General features: G+C 42.1%; 4 protein-coding genes across 4 annotated transcripts; 1 reads left to right on the top strand and 3 right to left on the bottom strand.

Annotated features, from left to right (window-relative positions):
• Window positions 1-178: 178 nt before the first annotated feature.
• On the bottom strand, window positions 179-1611 carry ISF_09775 (P450 monooxygenase 1; the record flags this gene model as incomplete). Its single annotated transcript, XM_018853376.1, has 4 exons — window positions 179-319; window positions 358-666; window positions 734-1522; window positions 1573-1611. 4 exons carry the CDS (start codon window positions 1609-1611, stop codon window positions 179-181), a joined length of 1278 nt encoding a protein of 425 aa, XP_018699439.1.
• An 813-nt stretch (window positions 1612-2424) lies between these two features.
• ISF_09774 (aphidicolan-16beta-ol synthase) lies at window positions 2425-5469 on the bottom strand (the record flags this gene model as incomplete). Its single annotated transcript, XM_018853375.1, has 4 exons — window positions 2425-4056; window positions 4115-4401; window positions 4449-4569; window positions 4639-5469. 4 exons carry the CDS (start codon window positions 5467-5469, stop codon window positions 2425-2427), a joined length of 2871 nt encoding a protein of 956 aa, XP_018699438.1.
• Window positions 5470-7568: 2099 nt separating this feature from the next.
• ISF_09773 (P450 monooxygenase 2) lies at window positions 7569-9336 on the bottom strand (the record flags this gene model as incomplete). Its single annotated transcript, XM_018853374.1, has 3 exons — window positions 7569-8041; window positions 8100-8994; window positions 9061-9336. The coding sequence occupies 3 exons, from the start codon at window positions 9334-9336 to the stop codon at window positions 7569-7571; spliced, it is 1644 nt and encodes a 547-aa protein (XP_018699437.1).
• A 1046-nt stretch (window positions 9337-10382) lies between these two features.
• ISF_09772 (Major facilitator superfamily domain, general substrate transporter) lies at window positions 10383-12250 on the top strand (the record flags this gene model as incomplete). The annotated part of the gene is made up of 5 exons (XM_018853373.1): window positions 10383-10495; window positions 10578-10657; window positions 10713-10962; window positions 11014-11092; window positions 11147-12250. The coding sequence occupies 5 exons, from the start codon at window positions 10383-10385 to the stop codon at window positions 12248-12250; spliced, it is 1626 nt and encodes a 541-aa protein (XP_018699436.1).
• Window positions 12251-22243: the final 9993 nt, after the last annotated feature.

The raw sequence follows: 22243 nt of genomic DNA, 5'->3' as shown, positions 1-22243 counted from the left end.
CTCGTATGGTGTATCTTCAAGTCAAAATTATACACCAATCGGGCTAAAATTAGCTTGGTCTCTGCGTACGAGAGGCTGATGGATGGCAGTGATTAGTGGGCGTTGTGCTACTCATGCAGACCAACTTACTTTCTTCCAATGCAATTTCTTGTCCCTACGCTGAACGGCTGGAGCGCTTCTAGCTTATCGGTTTTGAACTTTCCATCGCCAAGAAATCTTTCTGGCCGAAATTCGTACGGATTTGTCCAGAGGGTGGCGTCATGGCATATTGCCCACTGCCAGATTGCCACCACAGTCTAAATCGAGCACATGTCAGGAGCTGAAAAAGAAAAAGAGCAATGCAACGCCTATACTCACATTCTCTGGCACAAACGTGCCACATATTAATGTGCCACCCTTTGGAGCTACCCTCGGCATGCCGTTCGTTACGGGGGGGTAATAACGAAACGTCTCGTGCAAGCACGCAAGCATGCAATCCAGGTGCTTGACAGACGTAAAGTCAATTTCCTCTTCACTCTTGAACGCGGTTCGTACCTCGGTTGTGACTTTCTCAAGCCATTCTGGATGTGTCAGAAGAGCATAGATGGCTCCAGACAGGAAAGTCGCTGTGGATTCTGAGCCAGCGCCGATCAAAGCTTCTCCATTGCGTGCAATTTCGTCCAATGACTACTAGCACGAAGCATGAGTCAGTTTTGCCAAACCAAGGTGAGAGTCTTGGATGTGAAGTACGAACCAGACCATTTTGCTCCTGTATTAATCCCTCGATGAAGTCTGGTCGCTCTACACCAAGCTGCGCGCGCTCCTTGACGTGCGACTTGATGTAGTCCAGGTACCCTTGCGTCGGAAGCAGACCACACCGGATGGCCAACTTGATCAGCTTTCCGAAGCCTAACCCTTTTAAGCAAGCCACTATCGCCATTGCCTTGTTGTGCTTTGCACTCGCCTTGACCCATGGCGTCCACTCGGCGCCACGGAGGTTGCTCGCGTCCGACCCGAACGACAGGTTCCCAATAATGTCAAACGTAGTCCAGTTCAACCACTGATTCAGGTCTACGACAGCATCACCATTGTCGCAGCTGCTTCGAAGACTGGATATGAGAATGTCGATATAACCACCAATGATGGAGCCTTGTGCATGCATCGACCTCTCCGAGAAGCCGTGCGCCAGCAGCCGGCGCAACACACGATGCTGGGCCGGCTCGGCGGTGATGATGTCTCGCGGAGAGGACTTGTCAAGAACGTAAAAGTCGTAGTACTTTGAAAGTTCGCCGCCGCCGCCAGACCGCCGCCCGTAGACGTCGTTCCAAGCCCCCGCGCCGACGACGCTGATTTCGTTTGGGGCGATGCGCACAATGGCGCCGTACTCGTCGTGCAGGCTCTTGACTTTGAATTGCAGGATACCCCCAATCATGTAGTAAGACTTGGGGAGGACCGACGCGCGGAAGAGAATCGGCCCGGGAATATCTCTCAGAGGATGTAGCAAGACATTGTAAAATGTTGCAGCACATAGGTACACGGCCACCTGGTTTGCTTTGTTAGCTGGGGCATGGGTAGAATCAATGCTTGACATACCACGCCAGCCACGGCACCAAAGATGATTGGAAAGCTCATTTTCATGAACAGAGAGGCCGCTCCATAGCTTCCAATAACCGGAAGGAAACTTGATAATAATTGTGACTTGATTCTGGGTGGATGCCCGAGCGACTCTGAGCAGCTGCATAGACTCGTCGCTATTGCTGCTTTGGGCAGCGCCGAGAGGAAGTGGAGCGCACCGGACTTGTCTGAAGTACACATGCCGAAGCGAAGCCACATTTGCAGTCATTGGAGTCAAAAGTAGAAAGTACCTATTTGGGGTTGATATGGTCGCAGGCAAAAAACAGAAAGGTGCCTATCTGGGGCTGAAATGGTCGCAAGACAGAACTTGACCTACTATCCAGTCGCACGACGACGCCGCCGCCGAGGGAGCTGCCGCATTCTTACCCTGCCTTGGTCGCGAAATTATCTGCAACACCACGAACAGCGATGCCCGATGGCTGACCGCTGAGCTACTGTTCAACTTTTCCAAAGAATTTCATCTTTTAGCTCAGGATTTACCAAAGCAGAACTTGAAAGCGCCTCATGCCACTGCCTCCCTTTTCGAAGCTCCTGCCATACCATTAGTTATGATGTAGATACAAGTCTGACGAGTTCAAAGCACCTCTTTTTTCCGAGTCCAATCTCTCGACATGCTCGTTCTTGCAGACGAGGACGTACTTTTAGTGTCACCCTCCTGTAGCATAGTACCTGGCTTTGGGTGAATACGACTGACGTATTATTCTAGCAATATTCTGACGGTTACAATGCTTTCGTGTAATATACATCTCCCAATCTAGTGTCCAAAATTGACACGAAAACGTCGCAAACCTCAAATCTCGCCTCTGGTATTTACGACACGCAGGTGACTCCCGCCGCCGCTGTGCGCTGCTCCAATGCAATGAGGCTAGAGATATCCTTGAGAAGATAGATCTGGCCATAAATATCTGTAACATCACAGAACAAACGAACCAAGCTGATGCGACGGTTGCCAAGCCGTTTCATCGAATTGCTTTCTTTGGCATCATTCTCAGCCTGTAAACAGCTCAGTGCCCCATTCCAACAGCCGCGCTCATACTGGGCCAGGTCGTACAGAGCCAATTTCCGGCTACTTGCTTCCTCTTCCGTGGCAAACTCTGCAAAGTGCAGCGAATTCAAGTTGTTTTCGCGACGGTCTCTTTCCCAGGAGCCCATGTCGTTGTACATGCGGCACATGATGGAGATGTGCGTGCCAACATTGGTGGCATAATACTTTTCCGCTACGGACGGAAAGCAGTTCTTGTTTGGCGTGCTGGACGGCAAGCCAGCGCCAATGACACAGAGCGCAAACGCAAAGCAGAACGGGCCGGCAACGTGGTCAGCCGACGTTGTGGCTACCCATCGACTGTAGCTATGGGATACGGAAGAGACGGCTTCGCCCTCGAGCTCAGCGTCCGACATGTGGCGCAAATTATCCTGCACCTGTGCTGTGTGGGCGAGGAGGAAGTGACGCATCTCTTGCCGAAGGTTACGGCGGTCGTGGAAGCTCGCACGTTGTATGACGTCGTTGTTGAGCAAAAGATTCACACATTGTGACAGCTGCTGCAATATTCTTGCATCGGCTTTGGTTGCTTGCTCGTCAAGTCCGGGTTCAAGAGAGAGGCGCAGCTCCAATGGGTGAAAGGTCGCCTTGTCAATAAGATTTCGCAAAGTCCCGTAGCGACCATGGAACGATGGTCCAGCAACAGACTCCATAAACTCATCAGCTTGATACGTAAAGAAGGACAGTACCATCATCTCATGCAAAAAGCTGGGGGAAGCATACGACCTCGATCTGTTGCTGCAGCTAGTCCAGGTAAACGGCACCAACTTGAGGTACGCGCCGCTCTGGACATTATTCGAGGGCAGAAATTGGAGCTTGGGGACGTCGATGAACATTGCAAACAGCTCGGCGTCAATAAGAGATGCAACTATCTCCCATCGAGGCAGAGACTCCAGAAGAGGCGTTTTGTGAAACAACTCAATCTGCTTTGCACGCTTTTCCACAGTGACGTTGCCAAATATGGAACCGCCGATGGTACCAGTGAAGGGCACAGTCGCTTGCCGGAGAGCGGCCAGGATGTAGGCTTCGGTAATGGAATAGGAGCCGTAGCTCACCTTGTCAGACCAATGGTGACTCATTTCTGTCGTGGCAAAGGACAGAATGTATTCGATTCCCTCGTTGATGGAAGCGCGTAATATCTGCTGTAGGTCCTGGAAAAAGACCAACTTTTGTGCTTCACCAAGTATGGTGACTGCATACGCGGTCTCTTCGATAGAACCACCCCAGGATCCATTGCTGCACTGGTCCAAAAGGGGGCGCAAACAGGTTTGGTACAGGCAAATGCCGGCCTTGCGTAAGAATGACTCGCTGAAGGTGTCTGCGAGATGACCTTGTTCAACCAAGTAAAGCAAATCTGTGAATGCCTCCGTAAATAACAATGATGAGTAAAGATGACTGGTGTTCTACTATTGTTAGTCTTTGACTAGAAGGACCGCACATGGTGCATGGACATGAACACACCCATTTGTCCCGGATGCACGCATCTGCATTCCATTTCCGATTGCACAGAAACTCGGCTAGCTTCCGAATTTGCACACCATACAGGTCGCAGTGACCAGGATGCAGAAGAGCAATGAGGGCATTGCAGTTTGCACTGAAGCTTGCGTCACGCTCGTGCTGGTATACTCGGAAGTGTGTCTGCACCTCAAAGACTTCGACCAGACGTTGAGGCTGCACCGTCTCTCCGAGATAGCCCAGAGTTGTGATGAGCTTCGCAGTGTCATCGACATCGGCTTCAATGCCAGGTGCTACAAATGTCAGACGATGTACTTTTGTTTCTCAAGTCCAAGCTTACCTAGGCCAACTACACCGTCAGATTCTTCGTAGGTGTGAAGCAGCATTTCTGTCATGCTGTTGAGCTCCGGCGAGGCAAGCTCAAGCACTAAAAACCCAGCCCTAAACAAAGTCGAAAGCACCTTGAAGGAGCATGTAAGCCGCCATCGCATATGGAACGTTCTATTGACATGTGATGAAGGTACACTTACCCAAACATACTCGAAATTTGTAGTCGGAAACACACCAGGAACGCCACCGCTACCCTTTCCGACAGAAGATGCGACGGCGTGTCGCAAATACGCCTCAGCCTCTTCGTCCCATTTCGAAGCGTTCATCAAGTATGCAGCCGTGGATGACGGTGAAGCGAAAAACGAACCAAACATCTTGTGGTGCTTGAGCCTGTCAAAGTCGACTCGGCCGATGAATGCCTCCAGGGAGTGTGTAGCTGTCACAAAATCGTTTCCGTACAAGAGCTCTGGCTTAAAGCGGGAAAGCCTTGCCTGATACACTTCGAGCAAGTCCGACTTGGCTTGGAAATGAAAGACGAGCGACGGGTCTTCGGCTGTCAGGAGGTCTAGCATGGCAGGTACGATTATTTCGAATCCCACATTGTTGGAACCTGAGACATCCCAAGAGTCAAGCTGAGAGCGAAGACTATCCACGGCGCGCTCGACTTTCTCTGCCATCTGTCCCTGGTCTAGAGCGACCTGGAGGGGCTCTGCCATGTACCGTTTGAGCACTAGCAGTCCCGCCATGGTGCTGAGGATGCCATCCACTTGGGCCTTGGTGTTGCTCATCCAGCCACCGTCGGCGCATTGCATCTTGACAATGTAGGCAAAGCTCTCTGGGAATAGCCATTGCGCTTTGCCATTCTGGTCTGGCTTCTTGACGAGAGCAACCCACGCCGAGTCATAGACGGTGCACGTCAGTGTTCCAAATCCATATTTTTCGTGGGTGTTTTGCGTTATGGTTTGTAAAAGAAGCTTGGATCGATCAATCAAGTCTTCGATTGTGACGTTGGAAGCAGTTATTGACCCCATGGCTCGACAATAAGTGACAGCGTTTGAGTTGGCGAGGCTCGCGACATCGTGGGGTCTTTTGCTGTGCTATATACTATGGTCACTGGAGCTCGATACATTTCATGGGTAATACATCTCGAACTCCCAGTCTAGGCAATGACCGACAGGATTGGCCTTCCAGAATAGGAAGCCCGACGCTGTGCCCACCTTGGTCCGTGTCGGACAAATTTGTGGCAAAGTACAATTTCTCGTCGAATGCCTCACATTCGCAAACATGTTGAACTCGTTGAACTCATTGAAATAAATGCATTGAAGCTAGAGACATTCATGCAGCACACAAGGTATTTAAAAATCGCACAGACCAGCTACACAGCTGCCAACCGGTCCAGCAGCCGACGGAGTGATGGGCAAGCTCCCGATACTTTATCTGTGTCATGCAGAAACTCTTGAGCCCACCGCACTAGCTGCCCGATCATGTTCCTTGTATACTCCAAACTGCCGGTTCGCTCCATGCAACTGATCGCGTACCGCTTCACCTCGTCGCTGGTTGTCTTTTGCTGCAAAATATGAAGCAGTTGGTGATCGTCTGCCTCTACATTTATGCTGTGAATCACCGGGAAAGAAAACTTGCCCTCTGATAAATCTTCGGCGAACCCTTTCGTCTGCGAATACTCTCCGTGGCACAAATTTTTGTAATCGTCAGCGATTTGGTAAATCAGCCCCAGAACTTCAACAAGCGGCAAGAGGTCCACCGTAGCCGTCGACTCTGCTAGAATGAGTCGATAGGCCAGTCGGAACAGCCCTCCAGTCTTGTTCGATACCATTTCGAGATATTCTGCCTCTGTTGGGCACGTCAGGGTATCTCGCCAAAAGAGATCCATGGCTTGTCCCCGGTGCAAGCACAGCAGCTCCGAGACAAAAATCTCCGTCACTTTCGGGTTCGGAAGCTTTTTCAGCTCATCCAATGCCAAAAAATAGACGTAGTTTGCGGAGTTGATTGTCTGCGCCGTACCGAATATACTATGGGCTACCGGAAGACCTCTTCGGAGCACAGAGTTGTCTTGTATGTCGTCAATGAGCAGTGACGAGGTATGAAGCATCCGCACTACATTCTGTATGACATTCAAGTGTCCAGTCGGTATCTGTAGATATTCGTTGAAGCTTTCCAGTAATAGAGACCGGAATTCTTTTCCCGGGGCAGAGGCAATGTAATCATATGGTGCCATGACTATCTTTTCCTTGTTTTCGGTCCAGTTTTTGAAACTCAGGTCCAGAGTGTCGTTACGCGTTTCGGTTACGCCGACTTCTGGTATTTCTGGAATGATCGGATTGCCAAGTGTGAAGTTGTCTGCGGCTGGGGAATCATCGCGAGGCGTGATTGCTGACTCGATGGGCGATGAAGATTCATGTAGGCTCATCTCTATTTCCTCGTATGCGACCGGAGAATGTGAGCGGGGTGTTGATGTTTGAATTATCTCGCTTGTAGAGGTGGTAGCAGAGTCATTGCCCGCTAGATGCATGATATTTGTCATTTTTCCTGGTGTTGGCAAGCCAAGTTTGTCAAGGCTGGAAATATTGTTTCAAACCAAAAGTGTGCAATTTATGTTGTGTATATGATGATCAGGACGCAAGGTGCAAGCGTGCTATCGATACTTTCTCAAAACAACTACTCGGGTGTCCCATTCGTCTATGCGTCGAGCCTGAAAATAAGTATATCCACAAAGGCTGTTGACACATCATATGTCGCTCAGAATTTCCCAAAGAAGAAAGTGCGAGAATGCATGGCGACCGCGTGACCGATGCTTTCACAACAGTTGGTATAAGCTAGAGAAATGGTTGCTTGGGATTGTCAAGACGGTCAAGACCGCAAACTGTCTCTAGAGTGTCGGCGTTACAGAACTAAGTTGGAGCTGCTGTTGCTGTTCAATTTTTCAAGTAACTTGAGAGCAAAGTCTATACAAGTAGTGCCTAGCTTGTCGCAGATGCTTTTGCGTCAAGGTTCATGTGAGGCAGGCAATCTATCCATCTAGCGAAAGTCAAGATAATTTTTTCCATTCACTATAAAAAGCATTCTAACTACTCTTCTTCGTGACTGTAAATACCGGGTTTGTTCTTTCCAGCTACACGCTCAAGGAAAAATGAGCCAGGTCCTGGTCTGCCGTCTTCCTCTTGCGGACCAAGACTCTCGTCTTCGGATCCGGCACCATGTTTTCTGCGAGGAGCAGATTTTGCGGGCGCGTCTGGCCTTTATGGAACTCGAAATCATAAAGGAGTAGCAGATGACAAAGGATGAGTTTTGCCTCGCTGCTCGCAAAGAAGCGGCCGGGACAGGCATGCTTGCCGTGCCCAAATGGCAAACTCGTGATTTCTGTCGTTACGAACTGGTACCTCTGCGCATTTTCTGGCTGGGATGGATCCTGCCGGGCCCTATAATAGCGCAAAGGGTCAAATTCGTCGGGGCTGCCGCCGCCGGGCGGGAGGAACTCGGGATCCCGCAGGATTGCATCGGTGGCCATGGCGATGTGGGTTCCCGCACGGAGGCGTGTGCCGTCGGATAGAGTCAGATCCTGGCGCAGGATACGGTCAAAAGTCACTACTCAACTTGTTAGCCACTGTATCGCACTAGATACGATTGGCAAACCAATTCGTACACAAAAACGGCGGGTTCAAACGCTGCGATTCCTTTAGACAGCTGTCTAGTTTCTTCATCTTGTGCAGCATCGTCTTTTGGAAGCTACCGCCCTCTCTCAAGACACCAAGAATCTCTTGTCGTAGGATCTCAAAGTACTCTGGACGCGCGCACAAGTCATAGATGCATTGCGTTGTCAGCAGGCTAGTCGTCAGGACCGAGGCATCGCTGACGAAGAGGAGACGATGCGCAATCTTGGAAGCCGTAGCATCGCGAGGGTCAGCAGCATCCATCATCCACTGCAGCAAGTCGTTTGGTCTGTCGTATAGATCCCCGTCTGTGCTTTCGGAGGCACGGCGCTGATTTACCATGGCACCGACCAGTCGCTTGGCGCAGGCAATGTCGGCCTGCGTCCGCCAGAAATGCGGTAGACACAGCGCTAGCGCAGGACGAGCCACCCGCGGCACCATACGCAGCAGCATGGCCGTCGCAAATGCATTTTCCGGGTATTTCGTACTCGTACTAATCCATTCCTCGTCGCGGGCAAGCTCCATGCCGCCAAAGACGCGGGAGGAGAGACGACTGATGAGCCTCGCGAGGGCGGTGTGCATGTCCATAGACACCCAGGTGTCTGCGCACGCGGGCATTTCTAGCGCCAGGGCATGATCGAGTTCGTCCTTGACCTCGTCGAGGACGGCGGTCAGAGACGGGGTTAGCTTCTTTTGGATCGTTTCGATGTGTAGACGACTCTGGAGGATAATGCCGAGGCCAGTGTAGGTCCCGACGCCTTTGTTGTAGAGAGCCTGCGGGGAGCTGGCTGTGGCCTCGGGAAGGCTGCGAAGCTCGTCCACGAAACGGTGGGGGAGGACTACGATGTCGGTGTCGTTGCAGCGGACCTTGAAGGCACTGTTTTTGAACTGCGTATTTTGGTAAGAAAAACGGGGATTTCGGAGGATTGGGAACGTGAAATGATGGCGCCGTACCTGGTGGTAGCCCTGGGTAATCATTTCTCGGCTGCCTTGTGTAAATCGCATACCCAATAGCCAGGCTGGCTCCAGGAAGTGGCGGTATCCAACAGTGGGTAGCAAACTTGCTTTTCGGCTCTGCACATACTCCCACAGGGTAGAGATGGAGTAGTATACAGCAACCATGAGGCCTGTAGTGACGAGGAGTGCTAGCTTGCCGTCATCCATGGTAGGCGGCAAGGAGAGAACTCGGAGGCGCTGAGAAGCTTCGGCATACGCGCCGCTGTCAAACATTTCGATCGACAACAGAGAGTAATTTGATCATGGGTTAGTGATGCGATAGAAACGCGAGTGGTGGGATGCATCTTGATGGCTCCAAACACGAGCGAGGCTGACAAGACTCTGAGCCGAGGAGCGGGCTTCCAAATGAGGTATTTTACAGCTTTTTCGCAGCTGGGATTTCTGGGACGCAATTGCTTACTTGGTTTGGAGACAAAATCTAGCCGTGGCTGCAGCACCTGGTGCAATATATCTGCATCCCCGACTTGACACTTTTGTCCACCCGATAGAGTGAAGTATTCATATTTTGGTGCGTAGGCACGCCTGCGCTCCCCGCCCTCTTCTGCATTTTTACCTCACATTTCTACTTTTCTGTTTAAAATTGTCTGATTGAATTGTCTCATTGTACCTGCTTCAAGATTAAATGAGTGACAGCTCAACACCACGCATGCCCGTGGACAGGTCTGGACAGAGTCTCGGTAGAATATACGCCCGAATACAATGCCAAAATCAACGCGTCCATATGTAATCTGTGAGTAATATTGTGATCTGCGTCTGGTTCTTTGTCTTGGCTGTTTGGGACGCAGTACAGTCAACACTGCCTGCATGGCAAACAATCACCAATTCACGCTATCCCGGAAATGAGACGGGCGGCACCAGCTCCTGCGATACCCTGGCCCCGCAAAGCCAATCTATCATTTCCAGGATAGGAAAGGCCGATGAGCAAAAAGACTTTACGCGGTCGTCGTTGGCTGTCGGACTTCCAGATTGAGCCGGGACGATTCACAAGGTTGTAAGGGGTGGAGCGTGCAGTGTGCAGTGTGCAGTCGTGAAGTGTGCAGTCGTGCAGCGTGAATTTTCTAGACACGTCTTCTCCCTCCCTGGCTTCTCTATCCTTGCGAATGGGCAGGGCATCCAGCGGCTCGCCTTTATCTTCCAGCACATGCAGCCCCGGCAGTGTCTTCGTCCTTCTTCTTTCTGCTCCTCCGACGTGAGCCTGAGAGTTGCCTCTTTCGCGTGATACACTTGTTGCTCTTCATCCCTCCCACCCAACCGCTGCAATGGAGCAAGCCGCCCCCAACGTCAGTCGTGCCGACAAGGAATACCCCAAGGGCTTCAAGTTATTCCTTCTGACCGTTGCCATTTGCTTGACCATCTTTTTAATCTCTCTCGAGTAAGCAACATTCCATCACCTGCGACGTGGCATGGCCATGCTACGCTTCGCTGTTGTAATCACGGACACTGACGGTGCATAGCTTCTCCATCATTGCTACTGCGATCCCTGCCATTACCAGCGAATTCCACAGCCTCAACGATGTAGGCTGGTATGGAAGTTGTCAGTCTACCTTGCCCCCAGCCAGGCATGGTCGGTCAAGCTAACCTGCAGCTAGCCTACCTCCTAACCACCGCGTCCTCGCAGCTGCTTATTGGAAAATTCTACACCATCTTCAACATTAAATATGTTTTTCTGATTGCTCTTCTCGTGTTTGGCATTGGCAGTGCCATCTGCGGTGCCGCGCCAAACTCCATTGCCCTCATTTTGGGTCGTGCCATTGCGGGATGCGGCAACGCAGGCCTCCTCTCTGGGGCACTGCTCATCATGGCCCATAGTGTGCCCCTGGCGCGCCGTCCTTTATTCACGTAGGTGGCCTACACCTACCTGCAAGATCAAGTTGAAGAGCTAACTCGCAGAAGCGCCATCACTGGTGGCGTGTATGGGGTGGCTGCTATTGCTGGCCCGCCGCTGGGTGGTGTTTTTACGGACAAAATTGTAAGATGGCCTGCTGTCCTGCTCGAACTTCCATTGTTAACGTTTCTTCTCAAGTCGTGGCGATGGTGCTTTTATATCAACCTCCCCATTGGAGCCGTTGTTCTCCTTGTCGTCGCCGTTTTCTTCCGCACGCCTGAGGTGCCGCAACGACCGAAACCAACATGCTTTTGGGCCCGCATCAAACGTTTCGACCCGATTGGCACAGTCGTCTTCATGCCAGCCATCGTCTGTATACTCCTCGCCCTGCAGTGGGGAGGCACAACTTATGCTTGGAAGGATGGCAAGATTATTGCCCTGTTTGTGCTTTTCGGCCTTCTCATCCTGGCCTTTCTCGCCGTGCAGCATTGGGCACAAGACGACGCCACAGTGCCTCCGCGCATCTTCAAACTGCGCACCATTTGGTCCTGCGCGCTGTACCAGTTTTGCCTGGGCGCTAGCTTCTTCATCTTCATCTACTACCTCCCAATATGGTTCCAGGCCGTCCAGGGCGTGAGCGCCATCGAGTCTGGCAAACGGACACTGCCTATGCTGATAGGGAACATGGTTGGAACTACGCTCGCCGGCGTGGCCGTGACCATCATCGGCTATTATGCGCCGTTCATGATTGCTGCAACCGTATTGACGTCGATTGGTGGCGGACTGCTGACGCTGCTCAATCCGTCCGCGTCATCGGCTGTCTGGATCGGGTTTCAGGTGCTCGTCGGCTTTGGCATCGGCGTCGGGTGGCAACAGCCCATTGTGGCAGTGCAGGCGGCCGTTGACATGGAGGACGTGCCCATCACCACGGCCATTCTATCCTTTACGCAGACCATAGGGGGGTCGCTGTTCGTCAGCGTCGCGCAGACGGCCTTTTCAAATAAGTTGGTGCACGACATCCACGCAACGCTGCCTGACTTGGACCCTGGTACAATTCTGGACAACGGAGCCGCAGATTTGGCAAGTCATGTTCCGAGTAAGTACCTGACGCAGGTTCTGCAGGCATACTCGAACGGACTTGTGCAGACTTTTGTCGTGGCGACAGTCATGGCGGCCTTGTCGATTGTGGGCGCGTGCTTTGTGGAGTGGAGGTCCATTAAGAGCAGCAAGCAGGGCGGAGGGGAGGCGAGGATTGAAGCCAATACCGTGGTTGATGAGCCTAAGAGAACGACTATTAGTTGAGGTGTAAAGAACGACTGTTGGCTGATGTGTGAGTTAGGACAAATAAAGCCTATCAAGCACAGCTAATGCACTGCGAGGGGTATCCTGTTGAGTTCACAGTATTGTGTCCAGCGTTAGATCCGAGCCGTCGTCAGTCTTCACTTCCGCAACAGCCTCCTGACTTTCCGTTGGAGGATGCCCATGCCTATATTTTTATGTCACCTTCAGTCGTTTGGTCTTCAGAATGTTTCCATGTTTTGCTATCTAATCCTCTAACTCGACTCCAATGCGCCTCGCAATTTAACCCCCCCGAACTCCTCGCTAAACTCCTGCACTCGATTCACTTTTTTTTACATCGTCTTTCTTTTTTATATTCAGAGCCATCTTGGTTTGCAACCCTCGACATGAGCTTCGACGTGAGTCCAACCCCATGCTGTAGCGCTCCGTGATATTTATCCTCGGAACTGCGCGAACATGGTGTTCATCCGCGTAACCTGACCGGCGGTAAACTCATTGACGTAGGAGCTAGTGGAACGGTCAGTGACTGGAACAAAAAGGAAAATGCCTTCTTTTTTCTTCGTTGGAAATAATGACGTACTTGTCGTTGTAGCCCATAAACCCGTCGTCCTTGATGCTCCTATCTGCTTGCCATTGCTGGTTTCTAGACACGATGGAATCCCACGCTCGCCGTTACCCCTCGGAAGTCAGAAGAAAATGCTTAATGTTTATAGGCTCGTTCATTTTCTTATTGTCTTTTCTTACCTTTATCCAGACGAATTGAGGTGCTCGGCATTTAGTTTTGCTTCGTCTTACTTTATTCTAGCTACGTATTAATTAGCATCTCCTTGCCGTTTTTTTTTATTGTGCCTTGTTTTTTAGGGAGGAGGGTGGTGTTGTATCAGCCTCTCGGCTCATTATCTTCACTCGCCTCATCCCATCACGAGCCCACACAGGAGCAAATAGCTCGACAGTCCCCATTTAGTTTTTCGTGCTCTTTTATCTAAGCTTCTTCTTCGCGCAACTTCTACGCTTCGGTCTCTACACACGTAACTGAGGCCACAGCGAAGGCGACGATTCCCCAACTTGGTCGAGGTGGACGACTCTCAAAATCGTTACCTAGTCAGAGTCAGTCCAGCTCGTCACATCCTTATCGCTGCCATCCAGCGTCTCAGGCGCCAGGCTAGCGGCTGCAGGGCCACTAGCGCCAGGACAATAGTGGCATCCGAGGCAACAGGGCATCCCAAGGCATCAGCTAGTGCTGTGGCTTAGTGCTGTCTCTAATGCCTACTTCTACCGACTTTAGTGCGGCTTCTAGCGTACTCTGTGCAACTGCTAGCGCCTTCAAGTTAGTGCCTGCTTTTAAAGCCTCTAGTGCCTAGGTACTTTTTATCACAGCGTAGCCTCTAAGGAATTAGGTAGGCGCGGTCCTAAGCACGCATAGAGTCTATTCCTAATATCTAGCTTCTACCTACACGCAGGCTGGTTAATAAGACGCAGCTTAAAGAGCTACAAACAGATTCTAGTGTGATAATTCCTATTACGGGCGGTGGGTCTATTATAGAAGCTACAATCGACCCCGGCCAACCAGTAGCCAGCACGCTGCCAGTGTTATAAATGCACTAAGGAGCTATAGATGAGGGGTAGGACGGCCTGATAAGTTACTATAGGGCGCTTATAAGATTATAAAAATAAAAGAACTAATTATATAACTATATTATTAAGGATTATAATAATCTAATATGAATTTAAAATTACTAGACTTCTAAGTAAACTATAATTATTTAAATATTATAATAAAAAGAAATAAGTATATAATTTTTTAAAAATAATAAACTAATTATAAATTAATATTAAACTATTATTATATTTTAATTAATTCTTTTTAATAAGCTACTATTTAAATGCAAGATGCACTACTTTTACTACTAAATCCGGCGGATTCTACCGCCGTTTTTAGCGGCAAAAGCAGTGAGGGACTGGCGCGCCGGGCGCACCCCTGTCAGGTATTATGTACTTCTGGTGGTTTTGGTGGTTTTGGTTCCACAACCCATTCCCCTCCGTCACCGCAGGCTCTACTACCTCAAGTTTTCGTTTTCTGTTGTTCGATCGCTGTTGTGCTATTTTCGTTGCGCACGTAGTCGGCGGCCACTACCACTAGAATGGCTGGCACCACGATATATAGAGCGCCTGCGCGCCCGCTTCTCCTTCCTTTTCCTTTCTTCTATCGCCTTCTGTCTATTATAGCCTCTAACCTAGGCTACCTCTATACTAGATTAATAGAAACTATCTATCTATAATACTAAGCACTATCGCCTACACACTATATATAAACGCTCTAGAAAACTATTATCTTAACTTTCTCTAGTTTTAAAAGACTAAAGTATAAGAAAGAGGAATAAAGCCTCTACTACTCTTAGCTAAGTAGTATACTATAAATTAAGACTATTTTAGTACTATTTATTTTATAAAGCTAAAGTACTCTATAGAAATAGAGATTAGTATCTCTAGTATCTTTAGAAAATCAAAATAGTATATTAGGATTACTTATAAGCCTTAATTAAGACTTAAAGTTAAACTAAGTGTAGTTATTATAAGAAGATAAGAGTTAGTAACTAGTACTCTATAATTATTAATCTAATCTATATATAATAGTGGCTTAATCCTAATCTATAGTTAGTCTATTTCTTAGGTAGAGAGTCAGTTTAAATATATAAGTGTATATAAGTAGATATTATAGCTTAAGTTATATTAGGAGGTTACTCCTAATAGTAGAACTATTACTTAGATTAATTAGTAGAGATCTAGTCTAGCTATCCACTAGAAATCCCCTTCCTTATATATCTATTATTATAAATACTATAAGGCATATAGGTGGGGCTGAATAAGGTAGGATAAAGGCTTATTACACTAGCCACTAAAAGGATAGGAGGTTATATAACCTCCTTAGGATTAAGGACTTAAGCTATTAAGCTATTAATCTAGGAATAGGATCTAAGGGATTAAAGGATAAGCCTTCTAATCTAGAGTTATAGTAGAGAGATAAATAGGTACTTAAGGAGGAGGTATTCCTATAGCTAGGTAGTCTAGATCTCTACTAATTAATCTAAGTAATAGCTCTACTATTAGGAGACATCTCCTAATATAACTTACACTATAATAACTACTTATATACACTTATACACTTAAACTAACTCTCTACTTAAGAAATAGACCTACTATAGATTAGGATTAAGCTACTATTATATCTATCCTATCCTCTACTATATTACCTAGATTACTTAGCTCACTCTATAATCCTAGTAATCTTAGATTAATACTAGATTACTATAATTCCTAGTAATCTAGTTATATAACTAGTTCCTTTATTCTTACGCTCTTATAAGCGCCCTATAGTTACTTCTTTAGGCCGCCCTACCCCTTATCTATAGTACTTTAGTGTATCTATAATATTATTCTTCCTCTCTATTAGTCTTATCCTAAGACCTATAGTCTTACTTTATAAGTTCCTTCTTCCTCCTATATCTTCTTTCTTATAATACCTAACTAAGTATTTTAGCCTTATCCTAATAAAGCTAAGTAGTATTCTAAACTTACTACTACTATTAAAGAGTTTAGTATTATTATTATACTTTATTCTTTTTATTATTTAAAGAAGCTTTTTTATAAGATAATAGAGAGTGTTTTTTATTATAAAGAGTGTATTTATTAAGGTTGCTTATATAATAGTTTAAGTGTATCTATATTATCTTTTAACTAAATAATTTCTAAATCTTAATATCTATATTAGGAGGAGGAAGAGGCTACTACTTTACTATAATGTCTTTAGTAGGAATCCTCTAAGGCCCTCACTAGACTAGACTATCTATATAAATAATATAAGTTTTTTATAACTTATAGTTCTACTATAGTTAGCTATAGTCTTTAGTTATTTAATAAGCTAAATAAGTTAGAATAGGCTTTATTAGAAGCCACTATTTAAGTATAGTCCTTAGGTTATATAGATGTAATTAATTAGAATACTATATTACTAGATCCCTTTTTATTACTAGAGGTGGACTTATCTAAGTAGAGTGTTATTAGTTAAACTCTTTAAGTAGGCTTAAGTAGTTTATAAGGTTCTTATAGGGCTCCTATATGTTTTTTAAGTGTAAGTATCCTTTCTACTTAATAAGATAATAATAATCCTTTTTTATACTTTATACTTTAAGTATTTTCTTAACTTTATATTTATTTATATCCTTAATAATAATATTTATAGTGAGTATAGTATTATTTAGTGTTTTTTCTAATAGTAAAATATAAAATATAGAATATATCTTTATTCTCTTAAGTAATAATAGTTTATAGTTAGTATTTAATATTTTTTATTTAATAAGGCTAAAAGGTAATATTTTTATATTTTTATTTTCTAAGCTATTTATAGTCTATTATATAAGTAGTAACTATTCTACTTAATTATTTTATTAGTAGTTTATATAACTTTATAGGTACTATTTAAGTATTTAATTCTAGATTTTAGTTTATCTATTTATTTATAAGTAGAATACTATTAAAAGGTTTTACTTTACTTTTATAATCTCTATAAGGTATTTTTAGAAGTTTAATATAAAGAGTTTATCTTAATCTATTATTAGCTTTATAAGTAATCTATATTATATAATAATTATCTTAAAGAATATATATACTAGATCTTTTATATTACTTAATTCTATATATAGGATATAATAGGTATATTTTATTAATTTATTTATAATAACTAGGATACTATTATAGTATACTCCTATTATAGGTTCCCTAGATTTTAGTAATTTAATAATAAAGTCTATAGTGATTATTTACTATACTCTTTCTAATAGTAGTATTAGTTATAGTTCTCTATAAGGCGTATATTATACTACCTTAGCTTTATTATAGATATTATAGTTCTTAATAATCTTCTATACTATTTTTCTACTTTCTAAGAAGTTATATAATCTTCTTAATTTATTAATTATTTTCCTTATACTCTAATATCTATATAATAGGTGTTTATATATTTCCTTAATAAGCTACTCTTAAAGTATACTAGGAATATACTAACGTTTATTAAATAAGTAGTTATTCCTACTCTTAGTTATATACAGTTTTATTTCCTAATTATCTAAGTAGCTATCTTTTTTAGTATAAGATATAATACATTATATCTATATATTATCTAGCTTAACTTACTAGGTTATACTAATTTCTTATATACCTAGTATAAAGTTCCTATCCTTATTAGTTTATAATATAAGTGTATTATCCACTTATTCTTCTAACTTTAAATCTTCTCTATAACTAAGTGTATCTACCCTACTATTTTCTAATCCTTTATAATATATAATCTTAAAGTTATAGTCTATAAGGTTTTTATACTATCTAATTTACTATTTATTTAGTTCTTTTATTATTAAGAATAATATAAGGTTCTTATAATTAGTATACACTTTAATCTTATACTTTACTCTAATAAGATAGTATCTTTATTCTTTAAAATACTAAATAATAGTTATAAGTTCTTTATTATAGATCCTATAGTTTAGATTAAGTCTATAGAGTTTCTATAAGAAGAATATAATTAGGTGTAGCTTCCCTTACTCATCTTATTATCCTAGTTATCCACTAAGTGCTTAGTTAGAAGCATTAGTCTTAACCTTATAGGGTTTTTCTTAATTAAGTGTCCTTATTATTAGTTCTTTTATAACTAGGTCCTTAATGTCTTAGAATGCCTTAACTTTAGCATCTTCCTATTTAAACTTAGTATCCTTCTTTATTATTTATTAAGTCTATAAGTCTATAAGGGGTTATACTATATTACTATATTCTATTAGGAATTTATAGTAGAAGTTTATAAAAGCTATAAATAATAGGACTCCTTTAGGGTTTATTAGTATAAACTATTCCTTAATTACTTAAATTTTCTCTAGGCTTATACTATAACGAACGCCTATGCCGTTAGGCCACGGGGTAAAAGATTAGGGCATTAAAAGCAATTCTAGTAATCAACGTAGGCGTAATAGTAGTATATATAGTGTAGAGCAGTGCCACCACTACGGTTTATTACACTATACTCCTCCCCCTAGCTAGCTGTCCTAGCTAGCCATAAGTAAGAGGCTCCCCTAGGGCACGAATCCTAGTTCTAGGGACTTTAGCTATTAACTTGATCCCTAGGAAGGCTATTAGCGTGTAGGCCCCCTATACTAGTACCCGTATAGCTTCTACACACACAGTAAGCCTCCTGTCAGCGGCGGGAGTTAAACTCGGGCCACTGGCTATATGCTTTCAAAATGTGACGAACGCCTATGCTGTTAGGCCATAGGGTAAAAGATTAGGGCATTAAAAGCAATTCTAGCAATTAACGTAGGCGTAATAGTAGTATATATAGCGTAGAGTAGTGCCGCCACCACAGTTTATTATATATATGTACTTCTCTATATATAAGCATATATCCTAGGAAGTGTACTATTTATTAATAAAATTAATACTTCTTTCCTTCTACTAGGAGGTGGTTGTCCTATAGGGTTTATAGTACTTTATAGACGTATTATTTATACTCTTTAAGTATTTCTAAATAGATAAGGATATTATCTAAGTATATAACTATAAACTCTTTTAATTATTTCTATAGGATATTATTAATTATAGTTTAAAAAGTTATAAGTGCGTTAGTAAGTCTAAAAGGCATCACTAGGTATTTATAGTGTCCTCTAGTAGTTTAGAATACTATTATCCACTCCTAGCCTTCTTTTATTCGTATTAGGTTATAGGCCCCTTTTAAGTTAAGTGTTATAAACCACGGAATCTCTATTATATTAGCTTTTAGCTCTTAGGCGATTATATATAGTCCTTAAGGCTAGTTATAATTTAGTAAAGGTGCCTTTTATTAGCCACTCTTCCTACTATAATCGTATCCTAGTATATCCTACTAGAGTTAGTCTATTCTTTAGTTAAGTCTAGGATTATTTACTTATAATTAGAGTATCCCTAATATAATATTATATTTTAAGATCCTTATAATATCTAGAGAGAGTGTTTTATTTTAATCTTATATAATAATAGGAAGTTATATAGTTTCCTAATCTATAACTCTTTAGCTATACTTAACTACTTCTCTTTCTATATTTATAAGTTAATAGGGCTTATCTTTTATCTTCTAGGGTAATTATAATTTATTAATAAGATTTAGTAAGATAAAATTTCTTTAAACTCTACTATTAATTATTACCTAGGTTTTATTTCTATTAATAAGGAGGTTAACTAGAAGGTAACTTATACTACTAACGTTTATAGTATATAGAGACTAATTAAATCCTTATTAAAGTATTAGTCTTAGTTATAATAATAGTTATTATTTCCTAAACTTCCTTCCTTTTATATATTAATAGTCTTTTTATTAGACTTATTATTAGAGTTTTAGTAATAGTTAGTTTATCTACCTACTATATTAATTAGATTTAGATTTAGTAAATTATTCACTTATATATAGTTTCTATTATATTCTTATTATATTAGACGTATATCGATAGTATAGGTATTTCCTATAATATATTCGTTTTCTTTAAGTCTTTATAGGAGAATACTATTAGACTCCTTTTAATTTATTATAACCCACCCTTAAAGTTCCTCTTTATAATAGGGTTCTTCTCCTATATTTAAGTCTAAACACTACTTATACTTAATTTTTTCTAAGAGGTGTTTTTTATAGTAACTATATATATATAACACTTATAAGATTTAGTAGTATAATAAGTATATTATAATAGTTTCTAGATATTCTAGATCCTCTAGAATATTATTAGACTATTCTTAATCCGTTTAGATTACTTCTTATAGTATTTCTAGGTTAATGATTTTATAGCCTTTAATTAATATAATTTCTTACTATCTATTCTTCTAGAGTATAAAACGGTTCTTTAACTTAGTATATCCTATTTCCTTAGAGTGCGTCCTAATAAAGAATACTATAGGGGGTTCTATTAGATTTTCTCTATTATAGAGTCCTTCCTCTTCGTCTAGTAATAGTTAGGTTCTAAAGTCCTAATCTTCACCTAAGTATATATTATAATCCTCCTAATAGTTAGTATCTAAGAAATATTCTTTACTATTAACTATACTAATATTATAAGTTAGTAGATTATTATAGTTTATTATACTTAACCTATAATTCTCTTAAACTAGCTTCTATTACTTCTTAAGTGCCCTACACTTATTTATAAAGTGTCCTAGCTTCCTATAATTATAGTAAGTTTTACTTTTTACTTTAGAAGCGTTTTAGTATACTATATTAAGTTCTATAGGGCCTAAATAGGTTCTATAGGTTATAGATCCTCTAATATGTTAGCTACTATTTAGCTAGTAATATAGTAGTAGGTTATTCTGTTTTCTAGTCCCTTATCCTCTACGTTTAAGTCGTCTAGTATAGAGTTAGTTATTAACCTTAATAATCTTACTAGTGAATTTATTAAAGGTATTAAGTTAATTATCCTTTATAATTTTATCCTTTATATCCTCTTATAGAGTGTTATAGAGTAGCTCTATTATACTATTATTATCCTATATAAGATAGTTTAAAATACATTTAAATTCCCTTATAAGGTATTAAGTAGATCCAGTCTACTTAAGGGCTTTAAGCTTATATATAGTAGTATATATTTCGTCTAAGTCTCTAAAGGTAGTTTAGAGTAGTTCCTTAAAGTGTTTATATTCTCTAAAGATTTATATAGTCTTATCTTTAGGTTCTTTATTATTAAAGTAGTCCCTAAGAGTTAGCTCCTACTACTCTATTATTTTTCCTATAAGGAGGTTTCTAATATAAAGTATCTATACTATAGGGTTAATAATAGTAGTATTTACTTATAAATAGGCTTTTACCTAGGTTAAGAAGTTTTAAATATCTCCTTTAGTTCTATTAAATAAGTTAGGTTTAAGAAACTTAGGTAGGGTAAGGGTTCTATTATTAGTGTTCTTTATAGTCTAGATTTAAGTAGTAAGTGTGTTAATCTACTACCTTATCTATACTATAGTATTACCTAGATTAGTTATTATACTACTAGTAGTGGATATTATAAAGGTTAACTACTTATAATTTTAAAGGTAACTTACTAAATAGGACTAATTAAAATATAATAGTAGCTTAATCCTAATCTATAGTAGGTCTATTTCTTAAGTAAAGAGTTAGTTTAAGTGTATAAGTGTATATAAGTAGTTATTATAGTATAAGTTATATTAGGAGATATCTCCTAATAGTAGAGCTATTACTTAGATTAATTAGTAGAGATCTAGACTACCTAGCTATAGGAATACCTCCTCCTTAAGTACCCGTCTACCTCTCTACTATAACTCTAGATTAGAAGGCTTAACCTTTAATCCCTTAGATCCTATTCCTAGATTGATGGCTCGATGGCTTAAGTCCTTAATCCCGAGGAGGTCATATGACCTCCTGTCCTTTTAGCGGCTAGTGTGACAGACCTTTATCCTGCCTCATTCAGCCCCGCCTGCATGCCTTACAGCGTTTATAATATATAGATTAGGATTAAGCTACTATTATAAATAACTACTAACTCACTCTTCTAATATAAGATCTTTAAAGTTAGGTAGTAGCTAGCTACTACTACTATAAGAATCCTATGTTAAAGCCTATGAATCTATAGTCTCTAGAAGCCTCTAATTATAAAACACTTAAAAAACATATATTTAATTAAGTTAAATATCTTAATATATCCTACTAATTATAGCCTTAGACTATAGAATTTAAATAAATTATATTATTATTAAAAAAAGTACTTCTATAGCTAATTTTAGTAGTATATATACCTGTGGGCGCCCTACTAAGGTTTTTCTATAGACTGTAATAAGAAATAAGACAACTTAGAATCACACTGTAATATAGGCACTTAGGATAAAATAATAACTTTTAGTATAACTTTATTCTTTAGAAATTTTCTTCTTCTTAGTCTTATTAGTTTAGTCACTAGTACTATATTACCTAGGCTCGAG

Source organism: Cordyceps fumosorosea, assembly GCF_001636725.1.
Source record: "Cordyceps fumosorosea ARSEF 2679 chromosome Unknown scaffold_71, whole genome shotgun sequence".
Taxonomy (NCBI): domain Eukaryota; kingdom Fungi; phylum Ascomycota; class Sordariomycetes; order Hypocreales; family Cordycipitaceae; genus Cordyceps; species Cordyceps fumosorosea.
Note: the sequence above shows the minus strand (reverse complement) of the source record. Positions and strands in the feature narration are given on the sequence as shown.